The sequence below is a fragment of the Clarias gariepinus genome, chromosome 5, assembly GCF_024256425.1.
Source record: "Clarias gariepinus isolate MV-2021 ecotype Netherlands chromosome 5, CGAR_prim_01v2, whole genome shotgun sequence".
Classification (NCBI taxonomy): Eukaryota; Metazoa; Chordata; class Actinopteri; order Siluriformes; family Clariidae; genus Clarias; species Clarias gariepinus.
Window position 1 is genome coordinate 21,916,917 of NC_071104.1, and position 18,955 is coordinate 21,935,871.

Below are 18,955 nucleotides of genomic sequence, written 5' to 3' on the forward strand. Positions count from 1 at the left end.
ATTTATACGATGCTCAACTGGTACTAAGAGGCCCAACTGTGCCAAGAAATGTTCTCCACATCATTAGACACACAACATCAGGCCGAACTGTTGATACAAGTCAGGATAGATCCATGCTTTCATGTTGTTCATGCAAAATTCTGATTCTACCATTCAGATGTCACAGCAGAAATCAAGACTTATCAGACCAGGCAATGTTTTTCCAATTTTTTTATTGTCCAGTTTTGGTGAGCCCATGCGAGTTTCTTGTTTTTAGCCGACAGGAGTTCCACACGTTGTGTTCAGAGATGCTCTTCAGCGTATCTCAGTTGTAACGCAATGTTATTTCAGTTGTGGCCTCTATAACAGCTGAGAGATTTGTGTGAAAATGCCAGTAGATCAGCAATTTTGGAAATACTCATTAATATTCAAATCATCTGGCATTGACAACCATGCCAGGTTCAAAGTCACTTAAATCACCTCTCTTCTCCATTTGGATGCTTACTCGCTGCCACCTGGCTGGCTAATTTAGATATTTGCATTAACAAGCATTTGAGCAGCTCTACCTAATGAAGTGGCCGGTGAGTGTATTTGTGTAGTGCTGCTTATATTTTCATCCTTCTCACTTTCTCTATAAGAGAATATCAAAGATCATCACCTGAATACAAAGATTTTTTGATCATGCATGAAGCCCAAGATAGCAAGTCATCTCAACAACCAGAACAGAAATGAACGCATTTTTATAATACAAGTTTTAGATGTGATTTTATTCAGGGAGATTTGCTCATCGCCTATTAAGTAGGGCTGTGTAAAAATATTGATACATCTAACTATCACGATAATTTTTTTTACGATAGTGTATCGATAGTCAAACCTCAAGTATCGATACTACACTTAAGTTTCTAATAGTTTGGAGTCAAGAGAGTTTTTGGTCTAACAGTTTGGTGACAATGAATACCTCATATTAGAGCATTATGTTCCAGTTTTATGTTTACTTGATGAACTTAAATTTTTTTGCTTAAATTTATTTTAGTTTTATAAATTGTTTATTTAATTTATATGTAACTTTAGTGGCATATACATTTTAGTTGAATGTTTAAGTGTTAATATGGACTTCAATCACACTGTGCCGTTCTAATGAATTGGAATGGATGGAAAATAAATTGGAATTGGAATTTTAATTCGTCTGCCTACTTTTATCAAGTTGTCAATATAATGTGACACACGTACTAATACAAACTATTGCAATATATCACTATGTATTGTATCGCAATATATCGTGATTTATCGTATCGTGACCCATGTATCGTGCGTGATACGTATCGTATCGTGAGGCCCTTGCCAATACACAGCCCTACTATGAAGTATTTCATACAGAACATGTAAAGAGAGTTTCTTTCGAGAAAACTTGAGCATACCATATGATGACCACATATAATTTATCCAATCGGTCTCAGCAAAATGTCTTGTAGGTAGAATGTTTTACAAATTAGTTAGGCCCTCTGCTGTGATGGACTGATCAACATTATTTTCCTAGCTTTTTTTTTTTTTTTTAACTTAAGAGGACTAGTGCCTAGGCTCAGAGTAACTTCCCACTCAGGAATGTTGAAGAGTATTTATCACTTTGCATTGGGTTTGAAAACAAAAATGTTGGCATCATGATAACGTAAGTAGCGTGTCTGAAGAGCAATGATGCCAGTGGTATAATAAGGAACTCGTTAGTATGATTGTGAAATAGGGCTGAAACGATTCCTCAAGTAATTTTGATTGCGAAAAATGATCAAGGCAAAAGCCGCTTTTAATTAATTTTAAAACCTTGCGTTATGTTTTTGCGCAATTATTTGTTTGGCGTGACACAGCGCGTCTCTGTATACAAGCCGCCACTAAACACCGGCGAAGTAGAAGCGCTTGTGTCACCCAAAAAAACGGGAGGAGATGCAAACAGTTAGCTGTGTATTTATTTGATGGACTGTTGCGGGATAAAAAATGAAGGTGAGCGATAAAAATATCAGCGAGCCAGGAGAAGAAAGCAGCAAGAGAAAACGGCAGAAATTGTCAGTTAAGGCTTATGTTATGTCTGAGCTGTAAATTTAAAAACTTTGTTGTGAAAGTTAAGTTGCATTAACTTAAGTTTTAATGTTGTTTTATAATGCCCCCCCCTGCCATGGATTGCCTTGCCCCTCCTTCATAATCCCTATCAAATATATTAGGACACCACAATCAAAAATATAATTATGAAGAAATATAATATATTATTATTATTACTGTTATAATTAATTCTAGGCATGTGACAAATTAAGACGCGTAACACAAATTCTCATGTTTTTTTTTTTTTTGTGGCACATTTATTTTGCATGGGTTTGTCATGTGATACAAAGACATTTACACTTAATAAATATTGTTCATGAAGAAATAACACAACGATTTTTAGTATAAAATAAGATTATAAATATGATTATAAAATAAGCAATATAAAAATATGCATGTATATGAGAAAAAAATATATAATTTATATATATATTTCCCTATACAACATGTTTTTTTTTATATTGCTTATTTTATAATCATATTTGTTTGGTGCAATTTGTAAATCATAAACCTACGAATTTATGTTCTAATATAATATTTAATGGAAATTATGCTGTTTATGCAATTATGCAATTTTATGCAAATTATGCAAAATTATATTTTATCCGGTTACTCGATTAATCGATTAAAGTTTTGGGAGTATACTCGATTACTAAAATATTTAATAGCTACAGCCCTATTGGGAAAGCAACATTTTAATAACACTTAGCACTATGGTGGTGAAATTTGCACAAAACGATGGCCTGTAAAAAAAAAAAAAAAAAAAAAAAAAAAAGTCAGGCAGTGTTGAAAATTGAAGGAGATATTTTATGTGATTTTGTAACCAATCGTGGTATCCTAGTCCACATCTTCAATAATTACCTGGTATCCTTCACCCTTTGCATACTGCCTAAATCCAGCTATCAATATTTCTACAAGCAGAAACCTTTACTCACCCCTTTCTCTGTCGTTTTGTACTTCATCATGCCGTCCAGATTAGTGCTAGACACTGACACTTTTTTCATCCGTGAACCTCCTCTGCCCTCTTATCTTTTTTTTTAAATCCCAGAAGATTTCCTGCTCTGCTCCCTGACTGTCAGATTTGCTATGTAGCAGTCTAAGAGAATTAAGCACTGCAGAGTGAAAGTGGAAAAATTGCAACTTGACACACATCTCATCTCTTACCATGCTTTTTTTGTCCAAATTCTCATCTGAAATAACTTCTGGTAAGTCTGCATTCTACAGAGAAAAGCTGGAATTTTCTGCACATGAACTATGTGAAGGTTCTTCTTTTCTACTTAACTCACTGGCTTCTCCTGCTCAATCCTTCCTGACTGCTAAAGACTTTGGTATGTTTTATGATGTGGAGATTAAAGTCTGCCAGACCTTCACTAATACCCCAGCACTATAATTTCAGACTTTCCCTTGTCTTTCACTTCCATGTTTTTTTTAAACGTAGTAACAGAAGAGATTCTGCAAATCAGTACTCCAATCCTACCCCTGCCCAGCTAGTCCAGTCCCTTTGTCAGTCCTCTGTGCCATCTTAAGACCTCCTCCACTTCGTTACCATCAATGGTTCTATAATATCTCATAATGTACCTGCTGCATTCAAAAGAGCAAGGCAAAAAAAAAAAAAAAAAAAAAACACTTTCGTCCATGTCTGCTGTACACAGAATCTCTTCACTTGTGTCCCACAAGGCTCAGTACTTGTTCCTCTTCTATACTTGAACCCTTGGTGAGGTCAGATCTTCACGTGGGCTCTCATACCACAGCTATATTGATGACTCTTGACTCATCCTCTCCATCTCTCCATCAGACACTCATGTTTCTACTCGGATCTCACCATGTCTGACAAATGGCTCCTCTTGGATGGCAGCACATCAGCTGAAACTTGATCTTAGCAAAGCTAAACTGTTCATGCCAGGAGATTAATCTACATGTCAGAATCATATGATCTCTCTAGACAACTGAGAGCTCACCTTCAGTCACTTCAAGCAACCTTGGGGTGTAACTATGGACAATCAGCTGTTGTTTTTCCCTGACCTTGCCAAACTGGCACACTTATGTTAATTTTTTTTTATTTTAATCCAACTTGTTGATTTCTTAACTTAGTTGATCCAACATCAGAAGGATGTCAATTTTTATTCATATAGGCCAATCAGGTGGATTTTCAGTCTTTAGTCACTTGTTCTTGACAGGTTTGCCTCTGCAAGCCATCTAGAATGCAGCTGCACAGCTTGTTTTTAGTCTTTCTAAATACTCTCCAAGTCTTATCCATATCCATTGGCTTTCTTTAGTTACCTGCATCAAATTAAAACACTAATGCTTGCCTGAACTGCCAAAAAGGGACCATCACCCAACTACTTCAAAGCATTTATCACACCTTTCACTGCACATTGTCGTCTTTTGGACTCCTTCTCTTAGTGCTGTTGACATTGATACTGCTCCAAATCTTAAATTCTGCTGTTCAGATGTTTACAGCGGCCCTGTCATTTATTTCTTGTTCACCAATTGTCATTCTTGCACTGCAACCTTTACACCGCCCTCTCCTGCAAAGGAGCCATTACACGTTGCATTTTTTTCATCTCCCTAATGTAAGTCACTTTGGATAAGAGCCTCTGTTAAAGGGGTCATACAGGCCTACATGCACTTTTTTAAGCTGTTTGGACTGAACTGTGTGTTAGGAGAGTGCGTACACAACCACTCCACGATGATAAAGAGCCGCCCAGTGGTTTTCTTTTCATTTATTACAATAACATGCCCCTTCTGAAATCAGGCCAATCGCAAATGCCTGTCGCTGTGACGCCACACCACAAGAGGCCGCTCCTACACTAGTTGATTGACACTGGTGTTTTAGCAAAGACCCGCCCCGAGTGAGAAGAAGCGGTCGGCCATTGTTTTTCGCCGCTGTAGCAAAATGGCGCCCAAACGAGTGTTGTGTACAGTTGTTGGGTGTAATAGCGAACACAGCAGTCATCATTCACTACCTAGGGTTAGTGACCTAGGGTACCTACCTAGGGTTAGGTATCTGAGCCACTGAGGACGCAGTGGCTGAATTTAGCTAACGTCCCCGCCGATTTACCTAAATGCGTTCATGTTTGCGATAATCATTTTTCACCAGACTGCTTTATAAACGTGGGTCAATATAAAGCAGGTTTTACTAGGAAGCTGCTCCTAAAAAATGGATCTGTACTAACGCTTCGTGCTCCTGCTTCATCTTCACCAGGCTCGGTGAGTGTAATTCCTTTTACTGTGACTCTTTGCAGATCGCCTTTTCTAAAAATCACGATGAATGCGGAGTGTAAGTTAACTTATACTCTCATAGAACATGGTTATGGGTTCTTCTCTGTGTACATCCGTCTCTATATAATCCCTAATCGCCCGTTTATAATAAACAATGCATTAAGGTGATTGTCTAGTTGCAAGCTGTGTGGGTAGTCGGAAAACTATATTATGCTTACCTTTGTAACGTTAGATGGTTTATAACAATGTCTGTCGAAGATTAAGAAGTCATGTAAACACATCGCGTTCCTATCTCTCTCGGTAAGTTTCTCCGCTTTATGTTGTTGGTAATTTCACTTGCACTCAATCTCCTGTTTCACTACGAACCCCTAAACATGGAGGGTTTTTTCCGCGTTTGGCAATTCAAACCCACGGGTTAAGTCACTTCAGTTTGTGCTTTTAATGAACATGCTAGCTTTGTGTAATTAGAGGAGGTGTGATGTTAAACACAACAGCAGCAGCATTTGGTGTGACGTACAACACAGTTGCTTTCAAAACATCAAGGGTGGGTGATCAAATTAAAATTTTATTTGTCTCATACACAGTACGATATGCAGTAAAATGCTTAGACAACTGCTCGTGATTTAAGAATATGAATAGGAAATAAATATGAAAATTAAAATAAAGGGTAAGTTTAACTAGGGAAGAATAAAATAAAAATATACAAATAAAACTTAAATAAAATATCTTTACACAAAAATACTCTATAGAATAAATGAAAAACAAAAAACAAAAATATATATATATAATTTTTTTTTTTTTAACTCTAACAACCATAGCGAATGTTAATACTGAAAGTAAGAGAACTTGCACGATTGGAACTAAACAGCTATGTTTTTTTAAAGTGATTCACTTTGCTAGAGAGCATGAAGCCTGTAGTTTGAAGTAATAGAAAAAGGTCATGTGGTCTGGTGTGTCCAGACTGACCCTATCTCGGTGCGGTGTGTGTGTGTGTCTCTCGGAGTAAGAAGGGAGCACATTAGGTGATGCATAGTCATGCATAGTGGGCACTATACAAGCCTCTCGAGTCTGTTATGATCTGGGGTTGCTTCACTTGGTCAGGTCTAGGCTCAGCACTGTTATGTGTCAATAAAACGAAGGCAACTGATGACCTGAATGTACTGAAAACCAGGTCATTACATCCATGCATTTTTCTTACCTAATGACACAGGCATATTCCAAGACTCAAATTGTGAAAGAGTTGTTCTGGGAGCATCATTCATGAACTGGACAATGCATTTTGTGCTGTAATCAAAGCTGAGGGACTGAATAATGGATTTTTTTTTATCGGCCAAGCAATGCATTTTTCATTTGTACTACTTACTTCCGTAATCATCCTAAAGTAAGAGTGCTGCTTCGTTTGTGGTTTTATATATATATATATATATATATATATAAATAAAATACTTTTTTTTTTTTTTTTTTTTTAAGTTTCTTAACAGCGTGCTCCACCAAACAGGCTTGGGCAAAACTAATTTTGTGCCAAGTGCATGAGCTTCAGGGTGGCTCAACAGAAACGCTGGTTTTTATTTATTTATTTAGTGGTGTTATATTATCAAATGTTGCGGGCGTTAAACACCCTTCGATTGCGCCCCTCCCCCTAGTACTCTGTAAGCAAATCAGGTTCTTACAAAATCGCAATAATTGAAACGCACCTAGGTATTTGGTGGTGACTGGTGATTCCCATTCCTAGCAAGCATCGTCATATGATCATTTTCCCCATTGTTTGATGTCAGGCGAACATTTAATACTTATCTTCAAAATAAGGCAGGTATTGATAAAATCAGGCAAAGATTCTATAGTCTGTCAAAATCTAAGGAGTCATAAATTGTTTGATCTTATATTGTTATATTTATAATAAACATGCATTGCCACTAATGGTTTGTTAGTCCAGTGAAATTGTTACTACACTTGGTAATGCAACTTTGGAGCTTAGAATTAAAATACAGGCTGATACAGTTCCAATCAAAAGTTAAAGACCACTTGAAAAATGGCAAAAAAGCATATTTTGCATGGTTGGATCTTAACAAGGTTCCAAGTAGAACTTCAACATGCAACAAGAAGAAATGGGAGTGAAAGAAAACATTTTTTGAGCATGCAATTTAATGAAAGCAATGATTAAACTAAAACAAGCTGTTTTAAAACTGATTAAAAGTTTAGAACCACATCTCTAAAAATGACCAAACCAAACGCATCTGGAAGCGTTTCCATGAGGTGAGTGGGAACATTTCTCCAAGTGGTGAAGACGGCCGCACGAAGGGCATCTACTGTCTGGAACTGTTGTCCATTTTTGAAACTTCCCCTGCCATCCATCCCCAAAGGTTTTCAATTGGATTTAGATCAGGGGAACATGCAGGATGGGCCATAAGAGTGATGTTATTCTCCTGAAAGAAGTCCCTTGTTCTGCGGTCATTGTGTACTGTAGCGTTGTCCTGTTGAAAAACCCAGTCGTTACCACACAGACGAGGGCCCTCAGTCATGAGGAATGCTCTCTGCAACATCTGGACATAGCCAGCGGCCGTTTGACGCTCCTGCACTTCCTAAAGCTCTATAGTTCCACTAAAGGAAAAAGCACCCCAGACCATTATAGCACCCCCTCCACTGTGGTGTGTAGAAAACATGTCAGGTGGGATCTGCTTGTCATGCCAGTAACGTTGGAAACCATCAGGACCATCAAGGTTAAATTTTTTTTTTTTCCTCAGAAAATAAAACTTTCTTCCACCTTTGAATGTCTCATGTTTGGTGCTCTCTTGCAAAGTCCAAACGAGCAGTTCTGTGGCCTTTAAGGAGACGAAGTCTTTGAAGACGTTTTTTGTTTTTGAAGCTCTTCAGTCTCAGATGCCGTCTGATGGTTATGGGGCTGCAGTCAGCACCAGTAACGGCCTTAATTTGGGTTGAGGATCGTCCAGTGTCTTGACAGACAGCCAATTGGAGCCTCCGGCTCAGTGCTGGTGAAATTTTTTTGGGTCTTCCACTTGACTTTTTTGTTCCATAACCCAAAGGATCATTTAAGAAATTCCAAAATATTGTCTTAATGCGTCCCACCTCAGCGATTGCACGCTATGAAAGACCCTGCTTATGCAGTTCAACAACCCGATGAAGATTTTACTGCTTACAGTTTTTCTTTTTTCTATCAAACAACCAAATATTTCAGTAGTTAACTCTTACAAATAAGGGCACTGTAATTTTTGTGTAAGGATAGTTTTAAAGGGCGCATAAATTAAAGGAGCCCTACGTAAATATAACCACTTTTAGATTATTTATTGGACAGTGAAAGTAAAATTACAGTTTGCAGAATGTTATAATTTCCAATTAAAACGTGTTTTTTTTTTTTTTTTTTTTGTTCTGTATTTTCCTCGTGTCAAAAATAAACAAGTAGTCGGGCCTCATCTAGTAGCTGTTGGAGGAATCTTTGTAAATTCAGTGCATGCACAAGGCGTCAAATGAAAATTAATACCAAGTAAAGAGCGGGGGAGAGTGGGTCAAAAGGTCTGTTTATATACATTTTGTCCATACATACTATACCTGCATGTGGTGAAAAATAATTGTCTAATATTAATGTTAGTGAAGGTTGCTGGTTCAACAGATATGTATATAATCATTTAAGTTGTGGATGTATATAATTATTCATAAAATGATTTAATAGTTTCTTGAGTTATTCGAAATTTACTTTTGAGTGTAATTTGTACATGCTGTTAAAATCAATTCTGCCCTGCCATTTCTTTAGATTATATTTGACAGTTTTGCGTCAAATATTAAAATCTGCTGCTTGATGTTGCATGAAGTAAAATCAAAGAGTAAAGAGTAAACAAATTTGCATTTTATTACCTGGGCCGCAGTATGCTGTACGTTTTGCTTTCATTGGTGTCAAACCTTGTGCAATAAAGGGCCAGCAGTTTGCAGGAGTTGTTTTTACTGGGTAACTCTGCTTCATCCCAAGAGAATAACTAGACAGTGTAATAACCTGATGCGGTCTGTGGATGCAATAAAAACCTGCAGGACTTTATTTTACTTTAATTACATCAGAATTAATTCTCTAGGTAACTGTATACTACTGACACTTAGTGGTGACAATTTATAAAACAAGAAGCATGTTTTCATGGTATTAAACATTTTTATCATTGATGCCTGTTACATAGAGTATTAAGTATACACAAGAGCTGCCAGCCTACAATATAGTAGGATAAATTAAGTAAGTTGATTTAATTAATGGTTTAAAAGCTGTAAATGTGTCATGGGTTTCTGCTTGGTGTGTTTTGGCTGTGGCAATTAAACAGGGTTGTTTATAGGCCCAGTATATTGGGTGTTAAGGGAGTCCAGAATCTCATGTGTTGCTTCTTATTATTGGGTACTTATAGGCAGAAGACACCTTTATAGTCATCACCAGATGATCCGTCCTGTGCCATGGCTTGAATAGGTTTCCACAGAGTTTTTTTTTTTTTTTTTTTTTTTTTTTTTTAAACATTCCTAGTTGTCTCTGGTGAAGTCAATCCTCAATCTGAACAACCACCTGACCTCATAAACATCACACATTTTGTTTGGAATTTTCACTTTTACTTGTTTAAAAATGGGATAATTTCAATGTGAATATTAACAACCACAGTATTCCTAATACTTACTGTACATTATTGGGCGCAAACCTTTTCTTATAAAACTGTAGATATTCTTGGGCACAGTGATTCTTTGTGTGTGGTGGAAATGACGTTATCCATGCTTTAGGATGCATAGCACATTAGTTGCTTATGTTAGACGAGTCCTAAACCTTTTGTCCTTTTTTTCCTCCCCCAGAATGCTGCCTTTTTATACGGTCTTGGCATGGTTTACTTCCATTACAATGCGTTTCAATGGTGAGTACTTTTTTCATTTATTTTTTCGTAAATGACGGTTCTCAGCAGCTTCTGCAAAGTTGTTTCTCAAGAGAGCAACTGGTAGCCAATAACATTTTAGTTAACTAGGGGCATGCTAAATAGACATCTGGTCACTTAAATATGAAGTGAGGACTGACCTTTCGTGAATGTAATTATTGAACTATGACTGCAGAAAATGGTGTTTGTTAATCCATATATTGTCTGTTGCAGTCTGTGATTAAATTTTTACAGTGAACGGCTGTATATAATAATCTACTAGTGTATAACCAGTAGAATAGTTTCAGTTAGCCCTTACAGGAACTATTAAGGTAGATTATAGATTAAATTGCTAAAATAATAAAAAGAGAGAATGTTGGGGTGGTATGGGGCGGGAGACCAAAATGTCTTGTAGCGCAAATTAGCATTGTGAAGAACTAAAGAATTAAAAATTTGTAGTGCTGCAGAAATGGGGCAAAAAATGTTTTTGCACATTAAGAATATTTTATGTAATTATGGGAAAAAAAACCATAATGGTTTATTTTCTGTTTACTTGGGCTATAAAATTAAAGTTTAAAATAATAAAATGGCCATGCAAAGGAACAATTGTATGTAAAAGAAGCTACTTAACACATGCTCTTCTCCTGCAACCTTCCATGTTCTCAATATTTCCACCACAGTGAAATAGTGAGCTGTGCTATTATTAATTCCCTGGGATGAAATACTCTTCTTACTCTTTGGTTTGAGCCAGAACAAATGGGAGTCGATAGAAATATTGCAGTCGATAAAAATATTGTTTAACAGTTGTGATTGAATCATCCTGATTAATGCCCTTAGCTGGAATTTCTTCTTAAATTGCAAAAAGGCAGCATTACATACATCTTGTCTGTTTCTGGTCCCACTTTATATTTTTTCCATTAAGATACACAATGGCTTCCAGAGAAACTGGGAAAGTGGCACAAATGTTGGATGGGGGCATAAATAGCCACCTATCTGTATTTGCTGCCGGGCAAAGGGTCACCTGTGTTGTTTGGCGAAGCAACTGCAAATAAATTGTCACTAGAATACATGTGTAATGAAAACAAGAATGCAAAAGCAGTTACACATCGCATTAAACATAATCATAAATGATACTGAAACGTTGGTTTGCCAGGAAGCGGCCTATTGTGAAATTAAATGAAAAGGAAGAGAATAAATTAAGAAGTGGTGAGAGGAAATGTAATTTTTATGTTTTGCTGTTCTACATTGATTGGTACACTAGAGATGACTTTGTTTGTATACGTACATTAAGCAGTCTGAGAAACACAAGTTAAATCGTTTAGACTATCAAAAACCATTTATAAGAATAGATTTTGTGCTGTTGCAGTTGATATGTTAAACATATTCTCCTTTTCCTTTGGATATTTCTCTGCTGTTGTGTAGTTAAAGCTCTATAAAACCCTTATGCATCCTGTTTCACAGTCTGGGATCAGTCATCTCAGCAGTGAGCGCAGCAGCAGGCTGGGAGGAGAAACTGGGATTTAAGTTCAATGAGTTCACTGAGCTGTGCTTCACACAAATGACCCGTGGTTGCATTCACTGAGGACACAGAAACAAGCAGAGCCCTATTGCTATGAGTTGGCCACATGTGCAGTTTAATAGGGATTGTTTGCAGAAAAATGTGTCCATGTAGGAATTCTGGTTCTTAATCACTAATACCTGCTGACCTGCATTTACATATTTTTTTCCCCACACATTGCCATGGTAACCTAATATCTTTTTGGAGCTACTGTTGTCCTTTTTGAGTGTCTACACAGGCTAATTGAATACCTTTTGTACATGTTTTATAACATTTTGTTTTTGTTTTAAGCGTTAAAAATCCAGGCCTTATTTGAATGTACATATGGTAGGGATGCACCGAAATGAAATTCTTGGCCGAAGCCGAACAATAATGAAATGCTTGGCCGAATACCGAACGCGTTTTTTTTCCATTTATTTTGCCAATTTATATTAATTATTTATTAAATAGTAAAAATTTGCTTTTTACTATTGTGTTGCTTTTCAGAAAAATAAATCAAATAACAAAAATAGAATTTCAAAATATTTATTTAACACTAAACATTTTTTTTTTTTTTAACATTCCAGCGGATATTATACAAACAAAGCACAATATAACTTAAAATAAATAAATTAGTAAAATAAAAAAATATTTTTATTTGGCCATCTTTGAAGCCCCCCTTCTTGAATAGCCTATGTTAGGCCTATAACTGACTGCTGAAAGAATGTAACTCTGTATGTCTACAACAAGAAATGTGCATTAAATAGTGCAAAAAAATGTGGATTCGCTGTTGCCGTAGCCGCCGCTGTGTCTTTCTCGTACTCTGCATGATGTTCGGGGTGTCATGATTTTAAGTGATAAATTAAACTTAAAGTGCTGTACGTTTTTGCAGATGCACCCCCTCTGGTCAATTCAGCAGAACAGTGTCTGCAAACGGCCGTTTTTGCCTCTTTCTCTGACACTTTAAAGTGCTTCCACACTGCTGACATGTTTGCTGCATAAAGCACGCGCCTCTCACTCTACGCGGGTTACTATTTGATCGCGTCATTTAAAACGTCATTGTTCGGCAAAATTTATTCGGCCTTTTTACTTATTCACACCGAAAGTGCTTTTTTTGCCTATTTTCGGCCGAATAGTTTCGGTTGCCGAACATTCGGTGCATCCCTAACCTATGGCAAGTTCAGAATTTGTAACGTATTATGAGTAATTTTCTACTCTCATACCTCTTTGTGCTTTTCTGACTTCTACAGGGCGATAAAAGCATTTCAGGAGGTGCTTTACATTGATCCCAGCTTTTCAAGAGCTAAGGAGATACATCTGCGGTTGGGGCTGATGTTTAAAGTCAACACAGACTATGACTTGAGCCTAAAGGTCTGTCCACTTTCCTACGACTGTTCTTTACAATTTAATTTAGAGTCAGATATGCCTACACTGCAGCAGGGTTATAGCTGTTTTTTTTATTTCCAGTTCCCTGTGCGAGAATAGGTATAATATAACGATGGGTATAAAGGTATATCGATGTGTATGTTGGTATTATTTGCATAATAAAAATGTTTTTTTTTTTAATGCTTGTTTTATAGAACTATTTATTTTCTAATTGGGGCATAATGTCAGTTGATAAGTACATACATACATACACATTATTTATTTATATATTGGACGAACATGTTGCTTTTTCTTTCTTTCTTTCTTTCTGCACCCCACCACCCGCGCACCCACCACCCGCACCCCCCGGCCTCTGCTGTGTTCTGTCGAGGGTCAGAGATTGGAGTCCTTTTAAGCATCTTTCTATCCTTTTTAGTGCACTGGTTTGCATGCTGAGTTGCCATCTGGGTCATGTTGCCTAATAAGGGAGGAGAGCAGGATTTGATGCGCAATATCGACTTTTGTGCTTTTTGTTCCTTCCTGTTTCCCCACGGCCCAGCATCTGTTTATTCTTATTGAGCACATAAACGCTGCAATTAATATATGGTGTTCCCACCCTGGTTAGCATGAGGATACAGATTTTATTACTGTGTGTTTGGGCGTAGTGTATATGGGTATAGGAGCATTTATATCTGCAATCCTCAGTCATCACCAGTGAGTGTGTGTCACAGGCAGTCCTTTTGCTCCTTACTCTCCAGGGTGCTATGGACATGTTAAGTAAAATGCAAGTAAGTGAGCGTTAATACGTTGCTGGTGCTGCACATGCTGAATGTCCTCTGCTCTGTGTGAGGGTTCTTAAGGCAGCTCTCGGGTGGCAGCCAGTCTTCCGATTACACACCAAATCTGTGTCCCACTTATGGGAACACACAAAAAAAAGGCATGGAACCAACACTGCATCTCTTGGGCTCCTCACAAATACAGCTGAAGACAGGGGGTGTGTCTTACCAACTGATCGCTCTTGTATGTGGCTAGATCAGGACGTTTTTCCTAATGTTCTTTACAGCGTTTTATTTTCATTGCTGTAAAATATTTTCCTGAACGCATTTAAAAAAAAAAAAGTAATATATATATATATATAATATATATATATATATATAAATATATATATATATATATGAATTTATTTCAATAAATTTAAGTATCATTTTAGTGTTTCACCGAGTTTGAGCGATGGAATAAAGAAGCCTTTACAGCGTGAGAGCAAAGATTGTTCCAACGCCCAACATGAATTAAGAGAGAAAGTGAGAGATGTTCCACAATTAGAAACAGTATCCTGCTTCTCCCCCACCCCAAAGGATTGACTGGTGCAGCAGTTCTGCTGCGTCTCCTTTCTTCCCTCATCTCAGTTTCCCTTGCTTTGTGAAGAGTACAGGGAGAGCTTACTGCAAGCATATGAAGTGTGTGATTAAAAAGCCTGGAGGTGTGTGTGTGTGTGTGTGTGAGTGAGAAAGGGAGCAGCATGTCATCTCTCAGCTGCTGCTCTCTTGAGTAGTAATCAGTGTTGGAGGGAGACAGAAGCTGGCAGTCCTGCTGCATTATCTTCTTGCCCGCTGAGTGCTATAGAGCTCACATAGGATGCTCAGCTGGTGAAGGGATATCAAAAGCAAACTGCAAAGTACTAATGGCTCCATATCATTTGAGTATGGGATAGGTAGGTGCTCTGTGGAATGTAGCTTTTGTGTAGAGATGTACATTTTTTCTTGTTTAATTGTTGGTTTTATGTGGAACGTGTTTCTTTAACATGTCTCTTCGACAGGTCAGTGGTAAGTGGGTAAATTGATTATTTTTTATTATTCTGAAAATGGCAGTACTGCTATTATAGTACACATTTACATATAGATTTAATGTGTTTATAGTTTTCACATTTTATCTATATTTAATAGCAAAGTATTTTTATTATTTGATCTTGTCAGTGTGGATTATGAAAGCTATTGGTAGTAAGGCTCAGTAGACCGATCTCACTTCTATTTCTGTGTACTGCAGCATTATAATTCATGACAGTCTCTCTTCGGTTGTTGCTATGCTTGCCCACGGTTAACCACATTCTCCTCTTAAAACCTTTTAAAATTAGGCTTAATTGCCTAATGAAACATTTTGTGAGGCTTAATTTTCTTGTCGGATAGATGTTCTTGGATGGTGTATAGGATAAATAATTTTATAATTTGGACTTCACTATATACCATTTCCTATGATAAGAGATGCCTAAATGCTTCTTTGTACAGAAGTTTCTTGAAATCTTTCTTTATTCCATTTTCTTAGAAACAGGTTCATTCTTATTCGTATGTGTGTGTGTGTGTGTGTGTGTGTGTATGTGTGTGTGTGTGTGTGTGTGTGTGTATATATATATACACAGATATAAATATCTCTCTCTCTCTCTCATATACATATATATGTATATGAGAGAGAGGGATATTGATATCTGTATATATATATATATATATATATATATATATATATATATATATCTAGAGAGAGAGAGAGAGAGAGAGATGTTATACACATCCACTATAATATATATATATATATATATATATGCACAGATATCATATATTTTTTAGCTTTAGTGACATTTTCACATTTAAGCAACTGTTAAGTTGATTCATGACAACTGTTAAAAACAAACATTTGCATTCAGTTTATGCTTAGCTCATGCAGCAGAAAAACAGTTTGCGTGAATAGATGTTATGAGGTCTGTTATGTTAGTTTCATCTCCGATTGTCTCAAACTGTAGTACATTGGTTAGCCTCAGTAAATATTTTACAATGGCAGTAAGTTTGAAATTAAAACGATGACACTGGAGGACTCCATTGTTTGGATGTTCTTTTAAGACTTTCTACCTTAATTGTGTAAAAAATCTGTACAACAATCACTAGTATTTGAATTACCATGATCTTTAATCACACCTCTTCTCTCACTACTTACAGCATTTTCAGCTGGCCTTGATTGACTCCACACCCTGCACTTTGTCTAAAGCTGAAAGTAAGTACCATTATGCAACAATCCTCCTTTATGAATATAATCCAGTTCCAGTGAGTATCTGGACGTGTCAGCGATGCTTTTGAGAAGAACTGAAATAGAAGACCAGGCAGCTTGTGTAGATTGGATACAAATTGATATTTCTGTAATATTTTTTTTTCTCCTCATTGCCACTTCCACACTCCCTAAGACTCCAGTTGCCAAGGTAACTGCCTTACAGGATTCAGCCTTGTGTAGCTCTCCACACCGGCAGTAATGATGGGCTAGAAGTGCACACACAAGCGCACATTAACCTTCTCATTTTATATGCATCCAGCGTACCAGTTACTGTCTTCTGGTGTGGATAAATAGATTTTTTTTGCTGTTTTTGGTGTGTATTTCTTTAGTGACCTGTATTTTTTTCTTTTTTTCTTTTCTGTTTATGCAGTTCACTTCCACATTGCTCATTTATATGAAATTCAGGTGAGTACTATGTCATGAATACATAAATCATTGAGCATGTTAAAGCTTTGTTTTATTATTTTTAAATTAAAATAAATCTGTAAAGTTAAGAGTGGGTTTGTTACAAATAACATAAGGAGCTTTTTAGGTCAGCAGACCTGGTGCTGCGATAGATCCTCCACTGGTGTTTGAAATGTAGCTGTGTCTGAATGTGGTAGCAGCTTTTTGGACTTTGTACATGATCTAAAGCTACATTTGGCATGAAAAGAGGTCAAACTGCTTTGAGTGACGTATCAACCAACACTTTCTTTTTTTTAACCAGTCTCTTAGTAGAACCTCTTATTTAATCAAAAGGTTTTTTAGTCTTGAAACGTTTTTGGTTAATAGAAATCACTGTCCCTAGCAATTCTGTGATGGTGTTTAAAGGTTTTTATACACTTTTATTCGAATTTGTTTTAATATTGAATACCTACAGCCATGTGTGAATGTAAAAATTTTCAAGTCTGCTGCTTCAATGTTTTATCTTTTTGTCAGATGTTACTCTGGTATACAGAAGTATATTAAGAACATTTTTATAAGTGTCAAAGGCTGTTATTGACCATTACATTAAGTTCATGCAAAATCAACATTTGCTTTTTTGACCCTTCTCCATCATGCTGGAAAAGGCATTGTTCATCCCCAAACCTATTAATTGATGATTGGTAGAAGTTGCTCTCGTAGGATGTTTTTAGTACCATTCTCTGTGTTCTTAGGCAAAATTCTAGGTCGGCCCATTTTCTTTGCTGAGAAGTAAATGGTCTCAGGATGCATGTTGATTTGTTGATGTAAAGATCAAATAAAGCCTTTGAGACTTACAAAATGCTTGTAATTATATTTCAGTATATAATCTGACAAAAAGATCTAAAAACACTAAGGGGGAAAAACATTGCAACAATTAATATTTGTCATTCTTAAAACTTTTGTCCATGACTGTATGTAGATCTACATGGAGAGCCTTACACAGGAAGGGGTTAGTTCATATAAAAAGCTACTTCATCTTCAAAGCTTGTGTGTGGGCTGGGTCTTGTTAAACACTCAGCCTGGGATGGTAAAGTCAATGGCTCAGTCTCAAGGTCACCGAAGAAAAACAAATATTTTGAGGGGGCTTCTCATATTTCTTGTGTGTGTGTGTGTACGTACACATGTTAATGTGCTCTTAGTCCAGTGGCTTGTCGAGTCTAGTCTGACCCTCCCCCAGTGTCTTGTGCATGCTATCACTGTCTTGTCTGACTAGTTAAGTCCTTTCCTCCTAGCCAGCACTCTCATTGTAGTCAGTCTGTGGATCTCTTTTGTGTCCACCCTTATGGGCCATAACACTGTTAACCTTTTTGTCTGCTGAATGTCCTGTCCTTGCTCTCTTTGCAGAAGAAGTACCGTGCAGCAAAAGACGCATATGAAAATCTGTTACGAACAGAGAATCTTCCGGTACAGGTGAAGGCAACAACTCTCCAACAGCTGGGTAGGTGTTGCAAGTTTCAGTATTCTGACTTTTCTGTAGTCTGTCAGACAGCTTATAAGTAAAGTTGTAGAATATTTTTATTTGCTTAATGTTTAATTTTTTCACCTTTGTCTGGATAAAAATTGTGGTTGGATTTTTGGCATAAATCTATCAGACCAGAATTTAAAAATGTAATCATATAGCCCTTAATTACATTACAGCAGCTCCAACAGTTTATCTTAGTTTAGTTGTACAATTGACTGCACAAAACATCCAACCCACCTGATGAGTTTTTCCCCAGCCCCTCAAGGTTGTTTTAAACCTCCTGGCAGTCTAGAATTCACGCTAGAAGGATTCGGGGGGAAACACTGAGGACTGACAGACGCTCTCATAAAACCATTTCCACACTGACCTGTAATTGTCGGCACTCATGCGGTTGCCGTGGTGACAGGCATAGGCTCTTGGCACAGATGTTAAAAGCTCAGCTGGGATCAGAGACTGGAAGAATCTTGACTAAAACACAGTTTAGCTGTCCTTAACAACGTTTGGCTGTCTGATAACTCGTTTGATTGATGCTGTCTAATCCTTCGACAGGCTGGATGCATCACACAGTGGAACAGCTGGGTGATAAAGCTAACAAAGACAGCTATGCTATTCAGTGTCTGCAGAAGTCTCTGGAAACAGATCCTGATTCTGGACAATCTTGGTACTTCCTGGGCAGGTAACTAAAAAAAAGAAAAAGAAAAAAAAAAACATTTTAATACAGGACCTCCATGAAATTTTTTTTTTTTTTTTAGTTTGGAGGTCCTGTATTAAATGTTTTTATCTAACAAGCACTACTGTATTTGTCATCCACTGATATTGATATGCTTATTGTACAGACTCTCAAGGAATTTTTCTAACACCTTTTAATAGTTTCAATTAAAA

General features: G+C 37.0%; 1 protein-coding gene across 2 annotated transcripts in view; it reads left to right on the plus strand.

Annotated features, from left to right (window-relative positions):
* kdm6a (lysine (K)-specific demethylase 6A) overlaps positions 1-18,955 on the plus strand; it is a 50,277-nt gene that overhangs the window by 12,206 nt on the left and 19,116 nt on the right. For both annotated transcript variants that reach the window (XM_053497145.1, XM_053497146.1), the window contains exons 5-10: positions 10,117-10,175; positions 12,960-13,080; positions 16,059-16,113; positions 16,538-16,572; positions 17,956-18,049; positions 18,623-18,749. In XM_053497145.1, coding sequence (XP_053353120.1) covers positions 10,117-10,175; positions 12,960-13,080; positions 16,059-16,113; positions 16,538-16,572; positions 17,956-18,049; positions 18,623-18,749 — 491 coding nt within the window. The remainder of the gene's footprint in view (positions 1-10,116; positions 10,176-12,959; positions 13,081-16,058; positions 16,114-16,537; positions 16,573-17,955; positions 18,050-18,622; positions 18,750-18,955) is intronic.